Raw genomic sequence first — 9,220 nt, 5'->3', positions numbered from 1 at the left:
CACTCACTATCACATCAAAGTAACTAGTCCTACAGACCAGCCTATACAAAATTCAGATTTATGCCTCGGCCCATACAGATTATTGAATGTCATGGAACTCTGCGGTTATTCTCAAATAAAATAAAACCACCAACGCTAAATCAATGCCAGAACCAAAAAAATCTATTATAATCTAAAGTTATTTGTGAATTATATATTAATTAGTAGATGAAGCTTTTACTATGTATACTCATGCTTTGATCAAAAAGGAATTTTTATTCCAGTAATTCTTTTAAAATCAATTTTGTTAAGAGAACCAAAACACTAATTCATAAAGATCTATGCAACCCTATGTTCACTGCAGCACTATTCATAACAGCCAAGATATGGAAGCAACCTAAGCGCCCATCAAGAGATGATGGGTAAAGAAGTTATGGTTCATATACACAATGGAATATTACTCAGCCATAAAAAATGAAATCTTACCATGTGCAATGACGTGGATGGACCTAGAAGGTATTATGCTGAACGGAATAAATCGGAGAAAGACAAATACCATATGATTTCACTTATATGCGGAATCTAAGGAACAAGAGGAACTAAACTAAAACAGACTCACAGATACAGAGGTCAATCTGCCAGAAGCAGGGGGTCGGGGGGGGGCGGTGCTGGGAGAAAAAGGTCAAGAAATGGAGAAGTGCAAATGAATAGTTACAAAACAGTCATGGCACATAGAGTACAGCGTAGGGAATGCAGCCGATAGTGCTGTCATGGTCGTGTGCAGAGCCAGATGGCTGACGGAGCAATCGAGAGGTCACGTCATAAACTACGTACGTGTCTAACCAATGTACTGTGTACCTGAAACTAATATAAAATTTTAAAAAAACTTAAATAAAAAAATAAAAATAATCAATTTTGTTAATTATTTTGAAAACGTCTTTCTTTGTCAGAATGGTCAATTTAAAAGATATACAGTCTCTATGTTAAGAATGACTATGATCTTGGGTCAGTTAATAATATCCTCTAAGGCTGGATAGGTAAAATTTTCTAATCGTGAATAAATATTTTGTTTATGAATTTCAACTCTATTTTAAATAGTAAGGTTGTCATTTTAAATTAGAATATTCAAAACATTTTGCAGAAAATGAAGCGTTCCCTAGTATTACAATGACAAGAAAAATATATTTCTTCTAGTTCTATTTTTGCTTTGCATTCTTCTACTGTTATGTTATGTGAATTATTAGTGTCCATATTTCCAGTGAGCTGCCTCTTTTATAAAACAAGGTGGAAGTGTAGAGCATACAAAAATAGACAGAATGGCCAAAGCTTTCTATGCTTGATGATTCAATGTATGTAGTATTTAACATTCGATAGATAGTCAATATTTTATAATATATTTAATATGCGATAAAATTGGCTAAGGATATCATATAATAAATGATTGTATATTAACAGGTTCTCTGCAAAGAGATTACTTCATTTCATTCTACAGGCCAAGTATTTCTGTAAAATATAAAGGCACTAGTAAAAGGGAAAAGATGAGTGACATTCAAAAGAGCCATCTCCTCATGCACAATTTCAACGCGCCTAACTGCTCTATCTGTACCATGTCGCAGTACTAATTGATAGTTATAAGGGTGACCTGGATAGTCTCAAACATGTTGTGGGGAAGTTAAGTAGTAACAATATAAATAAATATGAATGAGGCAGTGACTAACCATCTCCTTGAATTAAAACGGTTCCATGACCACATCCATGCAATTATTAGATAAAACTTTCAGGGCAGAGTTCCACTAGACAACAGACCTGCTTCGAAGTGAATAGCATGGGAGAGCCCATCACAGTCAAGGAATATGCACCGCGGGAACCTTTTTATAAACTCTCAGCATTCGGAAAGTCATAATTTTTCTTCTTCTTCTTCTTTTAAATGGAAGATAATGATAAGAACACTTAGTCTAAAACATTATTCAAGTCCTTCTAGAGTGTCTGAAGAGTGTTAAATGTTGTGACCATTCCTTCATAATGCTTATGCTTACCTAAAACGGTGCGCCATTCACTTTATAACATCTCTTTCTTGAAACGGAGAAAACAAATCTGTTGACAACCAAACCAGTAAACATGGATTTTCAAAACCAGAATATTTCAATACTGCCAATGTACCGTTTTGTGGTAACACCAGATAATGTAGAAAGGACGTTAGTTTTTTTTGTTTGTTTGTTTTTTTACTTTGAAAATAATAATTACTTATTGAGGCTTAGAAATCGAGCTTGAAAGAAACCTCAGTGTCTTCTTTTAATATTAATGGAAACCAATGTTTTTTCAAAAGAGGTGGAAAAATTGCTAGAAAATTCAGCCTGGCCCTCTTCAAATGTAACCGAGAAGCAAAGAGGAAATGAAAAGTGCCTGTTTCTTGGATCATTACCTTTTCCCAAAAATATAGTTTATTGTCCCAAGTGGGATACTTTTTAAGAGTGAAAGGAGATGCTGTCAATAATTAGCCTGGGACAAGGGGCATTAAGCAGGACTCTCTCAGTAAAACCAGGACTTCTGGCACCCTAGGGACGTGGAGTGTGAGCTTTATATCAATTTCCTCCTCTTTTCTCACTCTTCTCTCCCTGATCAAATGAGGCCAAGTAGACAAAGGCTGTGCATTTTTAGGGCGGCCTCTCAGGAAAAACAGGAGCACTGATCTAGAAATAGGACCGCTGGAGCTAAAGAATGCAACATCTGAGACGTTTTCATCAAAACCCAATGTTTTCTACCTTACTTGTTTTATTTATTTATTTATTTTTATATCTAATTTCTTCCAGGCTTTCAACCAGTTAGTCTGCACGGATTATCTGTTTTAGAAAGAGAAAAAGCACATCTCCAAGCTAAACCTCCAGACTGGCCAAGTCATCCTAAGCTACCCACTGTGAGCACCTCTGAACGCTCACGTCATGTCATCTGAAGAGTTCAAACAACCTAATCAGTCCAGCGGGGATGCAGAAGGGGAGGGGCAGGAAGGGAAAACAGTGAACACCGCAAAACACCAGGCTTGGTACCTGAATTAGACGACTCGCCATCCTAGATAGGAACGGGAGTGCCGCTCAGTCCACACAGGTGCCTGGACGTGGGGAGACTTCGGAGGGTGCTCACGCTGACTGCACCAGCTCGTTCTGGGGGCCACTTACGGCTGTGATGGCTACTGTCGTTGTTTATCACTAAGAAAGTCTCCAGAAAGCCAAACTGAGTTTTGTATGAGCAGAGTTGTTCACTTGACCTTGTGTGTATGTGTGTGTGTGTGTCTACTGTGTGTATGTACAACATGTTAAAGTTTTGTTCTTGGATTAAAAGGAAATAATTTATGGCTCTAACACCTTTCTTCTTCCATCCAAGTCATCAGAATAACTGATCCATAAACTATAAATAGAAAGAGAATGTTATGCATTCTGTTCCCCTTGATGCGTACACAGGAGTTCTTGCTTTATTTGGATTTGTTTTCATTTTATTATTCCCAGACTTCAAAGGTGAACTCTCTGATTCAGCTGGAGGAGGAACCGTGGTGTCCTCAAGGAGCTATCACCAGCGGGGCACCCAAGCAGGCGCCATCCCCAGTGAAACTCCCAACAGGAGTTCCAGGGACAGCGTCCGTACATCTGCCACCTCCAACTTCCCGCTTGACCCAGGAAGACTGAGGTCTCCAGGCCTTGCACGCTGGCTCTGGGTGCTGTGCTGTGCCCTGCCAACAGTGACTGTCATGTGTGTGCGTGGAGGTAATGAGCCAGACGCAGGAACCACGGTCATCTCCTTTGCCCCATTCTGTCCATTTTCCGTGGGAGCAATGACCCTGCCAAGGGGAGAAAACTAGTTCTTGTGGAGAGGGGTGAAAAAATCTTAGATATTACAGTAGTCTGTGGCCCTCCAAACTCCACCCTTCTTGATAAAATCTCATTCCTTTAGTATTTAGCTTCTCTCTTGAGAGAGAATTTAAATTTAACTTAATGTTTCTCCTTAGGGTGGCCATTAATGAAAAAAGGTTGAGAAACAATTCTTTAGTCAATCGTTGTCCCTCTCCTAAGGTAGGAGGGAGCCGGGAGGGAGGAGGAGGGAGGCGCAGTAGGAAAGAATGGGAAAAAAATGTAAGAGGAGGAGGGAGGGATCCTTAGGTAAATGAGCGGGAGCTGTGTGTAAATAGGGAAGTGGAGGAGAGGGAAGCAGGTAATAAACTGTGTCCCCTACGCAACTCGGACCCTGCCCGACAGGGCTGCCGTGTGGCTCTCACTCTTCTGGTTCCCATGAACAAAAATGTCTTTCTGCAGATTTTGCCTCACATTGCACTTATCCAGCACTTATCACAGCTCAGCTTCCTGACCCGACACCTGGGATGGGCCTCTTGGCTGGCATCGTCCTGCACATGGCGTCCACTCATGTGCCCGGGTTAGGACTTGCCTCAGAGGCTCAGTCATTCCTACCCGGCTTTGCCTGAAGACCCGGTTGACTTCATTTGCTCTTGACCTTCCCCAGAGATGCAGAGTGAGAGCGCCGCCTGGCTCCTCTGGGTTCTCCGACGGGCTGTGCCCTTTTTGGCATCCGTTTCCTTCCAAAGGCCCATGACACCGCGTGCTATGGCACCTGACCCTTCGGTGCTTTCAAATGCCGCTTACACTGAAGTCGCTGTATGCACTATTTAGAGAGGAATAGCTACTGCCGTTCCTTTGGGAAGAGGCCAAAGAAAAGAAAGAAAAACGTTTCTAATCCAAAGGCTGACTAAATTGCCCTGGATGGACGAGGTATAAGATCAAGTCAGATTCCAATTCACTGGCCAGGAAACTGGCAGCCCGTTAAACCCATCTCCTCCCATGAAAGGCACACCAGGGCCAGCAATGCCACGTCATGGTATCCCAGAGAGCTGTGCCAGCCAGCCATTCCCCAGGATCGCTGGGCCGGGTCCCACATTCACAAACAGGCTCATGTGTAAACTTTATGCGTGACCTCTACATGAGTGTATACATACAGTCACCAAGCCCACTGACAAGCTGGAAAGGAGACAAAGTCTGTCATACAGATCAAAACTCGTGTCGCATTACCAGATCACACCGCACCACAGAAAGCTGTGAAATCATCTTTTCTATTAGCCCTGTCATTATTTTGTGAAAAGTACAATTATATTTCATGGCATTTTGTGTATGCGAAAAAATGTTATTTTGTTAAATACAGATGTTTCAAACATATCACTTTTAAAATCTGTTTTGGCATTTTTTTCAATTACTCATATACCATGTATGAGTATTATATCATATAATTTCAATTAATAAAAGTGATACCAAAAAGCACGTTCTATAAGAGCAAATTGTTATTGTCAAGGTCATACCCAAAGACAAAGTATGACAGGTCAATGGGCCTTGGAATAACTTTGCATATCACACGGACGCACAGAGCATGGAATGAAGAATTATTAATGAACTGATTATTGAGTATTTATCCCACGATAATAGCTACTTTAACACATTATGGAACATTTGATAGAAATGTCAAGTTTTTCTTTCTATGCTAGGGATCTGGCAAGTCATCACATAACTTTTATACTTCATTACAGAAATATTATAGATATAAAATACAGAGAAACCAAAAGATTTTAAAAAAGCAAATATTTTCAAGGATATGAAATCTCTGTTTAAGTGAAGAGAATATTTTTTTTGAATTCTAGAGAAAAGGGAGTCTTTCCACATGTCCACTTTAATGTTTATAGAGCAGAGAGAACATTCTACATATGTTCAACTGAATAACCAAACAGAATAAGCAATAATTGAAAAGGCAAAGTAAACAGATATTCTCCCCCAGTGATATCTTACTGCCTAAGCAAGTTAGGAAAACACACAGATTATAAGCATTCCTATCCAAGAACTTCACAGCACAGGTAGGACCCTGACGTGGCCATAATATTAACAGTGAGGGCTGCAGTATCATCCTACTGCAGCTTGAACAAAACAAACATTGCCTAAGTTGTAAGAATACTATTCACCCAAACCTAGCATTAGCACTGCCCTCACCAAGAATCATTCCAGAGAAATAACAAGTTATTGGACTCGAGAAGAGTATAGGAAAAGGCAGTGGTTTATATAAGGGATCATACAGAACTGTTTTTAAAAGGGTCCAAACCTCAGACAAATGAACGACACTTTCATTAAACTGCCATATAATCAAATGTAAATGAGTTCCATAGTATTTCACCGTTCAGAGAGGAAATTGCAGACAAATAAACAAATACAAATCGTTTACGAAAATTTAAGTAAAGAATCTACTTAGTTTAGCAAAGATTTGTTTAGCTTGATCAATAATTTGAAAACAAATTTATTATTTATAACTACACAAACATTTCTAAACCAATGTCTTGAGCTGCTAGGTATAGTTTGCAGGTAGGTGATCTTACCTGAGCACATACGATTTGAAGGAAGTTTAAACAATCTGTCTGATGCATAGGAGTATATAGTATATGTGATGTTTTGTAATAAGTCATTATCAACATTACCTTCTTAGACATCGAGATGGCTGCTGCTTCCAAAATTCAGGAATTAAATGAACTCCCTCATCTGAGAAATCAAGTTATTGACCCTTTTCCATCCTTATTAGAAATTCTTCAGAAAAAAATATGTATACATTTTAAAATATTTTATTTAACAGTACTTAATTTTAGATATGAGTTAATAATGTTGTTATAAGCAAATAAACCACATTAACCTTTCAAATTTTCTTTGATTTTGCTGCTTATTTTTACATATTTGGCTAACTCCCTCTGGAACACTTGGTGAAACAACGATTTATACCTCAATTACCAAACGGCTTGAAAGAGTTGATTTAACACCCCAAATACTTCCTTAAATCCAGAGTTTATTTCATTCATCTTCAAAATTCACTCCATATTTTTAGGAGTAACTCAAATATGTAACTAAACACTTGACACTGGAAAAGAGCGATAACCTTTCTCAAACCAAACCCCACATATGTAGCACATCTATTTCTTTCTTACAGGTAAAACACAGGCAAACAAATTATTCATAACTACAAAAAAGACCTAGTTGAAATCTCCCATTTGCCACAACATTGCACTTCCTCATTACGCACAACAGAAACACAGTTTATTCCACTTAGTTCCACGTTCCAGCCAGAAAGTAAAATGCCTTTAGAAGTCAACGAGATGCAAAACCAGAATATTGAACAGCGCAAAAAGCATTTTTATGAGCGTCTACATTTAGCTGATTATTTACATTACTTATATGTTGTAGATTATTACGCTGAATGTTAACTTTCAATCAAAAGGCCCATTCCGTCTCTTACATTTCTGTAATCTTTGCTGTTTATAAGAAAAGATAATGGAAAAAACTCTAAAGAATTCATATGATGACACACTCTTCTCTATTTCAAATTCCATTTTCATCTAATATACACAAAATATCAACACTATACTTCTGCAGCTAAAGATGACTCTTGATATTTTACTTATAATTTATATTGCAATATAGAACCAAATAGATGGGATGAAAATCGGTTGCAGCTCACAGTCAAAGCTCTAAGTAAAATTAGATAAATAGAATCGCGCGGTTGAATTAAATACTGAAATCGCTAGCAAAAAAATTTACTGAGATTTGGATATATGCAGACACAGTGGAAACACACGAATTAACCTTCATTTTAAGCGAACACTTTATGAACTGAGATATGGCAATATCTCAATTGTGAGAAAAATAATACCCCGAAAGTCAGAAACACCACTGTCAGGGTACACCTCAAAAGGAGAGGTCGATGGATGTTTCTGGACACTGACTCGGTCCTTACGCGGCGTAACGAGGTAGCCCGCTGCTCAGGCGCGGGGCGCCAGCCCTCTAAGCTCCGGGCGACCACACTCACGCCTCCCGCCCTGCACCGCTGCAGAAGCGCGAGGCAGCATCTCCCCGCTGCGGGGCAGCACGTGGCCCAGGCTCACGCACGGCCCCGCCCGGGCGGTGCTGAGCGGGCGCCTTCTGCGCAGCCTCCGCGCCGCCGGGCCCGCGCAGCCCCGGGAGCCGGAAGTCCTCCCTCCGGGAGCCGGAAGTCCTCCCTCCTGACGCCGGGGCCGGTCCTGTGGAACGACGCCCATGGACGAGCGATGCCATGAGATGCCATCGCACAGGCCGAACCGAGCCATGCGACCGAACGAGACTGGGGAGTTCCCACTGTCTCCGTCCCCACGTTTTGTGCGCTCGCCCCAAATCACCACACAGGAAGAAACCGGCACTCCGGGCGCGCGGGCGCCCCCTCTCCCGACCGCGCCCGCCAAGCCACGCCATGCCTTCCTTACCTTGGCGGCCACCGACGAGTTGGGCTTCTCCAGCAAGTCCCACAGCTTCTTCCTCTTCTCAGGGCAGCAGGTGTTATCGAACTCCTCTCCCTCGCGCTCGCGCATGGTCTCCGCCTCCCGCCGCAGCTCCTCGTTCATCTGCTCTTTCTTCTGATGATAGCGGGCTTGGCAGCAGGACTCTAAGTAGATCTCGTCGATGCCCCAGTAGTCCAGCTCGTGGCCGAAGGACAGCGCGCACATCTCCTCCATCATGTGCAGCTTCCCCGTCCGGTAGAAATTGAGGATGGACGTGAAGGCGCCGGGGTGCCGATCGAAGAAGTACTCGTTCTCGCTCAGGTTGTAGTCGTCGCACACCTCCAGGAGGCTCTCGTGCGTGTTGCAGTCGCGCAGCTTCCCCAGGCGCGTCCTGGGCAGCCGGTCCAGTGTCCGCCACAGGACCTCGTGGTTCAGGCCCCCCACGTTGATCTTAACCCTCCGTGAGCACGTCTTGCTGCGAATGATGTCCACAGGTTCCGGCGGGAGAGAGAGTGTTGACCTGGACGTCTTCCTGTTCAAGCCAGGGGGGGCCTTCTCTGCCATTTTGGAGGGAACGCGGCGGCGGCGGCGGCGGCGGCGCCGGAGTCTTCAGAGGCAGGAGCCGTGGGGAGGTCAGCTAGGGCGATGCCCCTCCGAGGCAGGCATTTCCACGGGCACACTGGAAAAGAGCAACGACCGTTTGGTTACCTGCATTTTTCCTAAAGCATTTTTTCCTTTTCTATGGGCTCGTTCTGCCGGTCCTGCACGAGCAGCAGGAGGTATCATGTTAATTACTGTGTCTTTATGCGGATGGACATGTTTGGGTTATAAGATATAAGACAGGAAGAAGAGACGACACAATGAACTACACAGAAGAGGCAGTGTGTTCAATTTAATATACCTATATAA

The 9,220-nt window shown here is 42.3% G+C and overlaps 1 protein-coding gene across 1 annotated transcript in view; it reads right to left on the bottom strand.

Moving 5' to 3' along the window:
- KCNB2 (potassium voltage-gated channel subfamily B member 2) overlaps positions 1–9,220 on the bottom strand; it is a 334,241-nt gene that overhangs the window by 300,404 nt on the left and 24,617 nt on the right. The window contains exon 2 of the mRNA XM_039841861.1: positions 8,297–8,990. Coding sequence (XP_039697795.1) covers positions 8,297–8,875 — 579 coding nt within the window. The 5' untranslated portion in view covers positions 8,876–8,990. The remainder of the gene's footprint in view (positions 1–8,296; positions 8,991–9,220) is intronic.

Source organism: Pteropus medius, unplaced genomic scaffold (genome assembly GCF_902729225.1).
Source record: "Pteropus medius unplaced genomic scaffold, Ma_sr-lr_union100, whole genome shotgun sequence".
NCBI classification, from domain to species: Eukaryota; Metazoa; Chordata; class Mammalia; order Chiroptera; family Pteropodidae; genus Pteropus; species Pteropus medius.
Note: the sequence above shows the minus strand (reverse complement) of the source record. Positions and strands in the feature narration are given on the sequence as shown.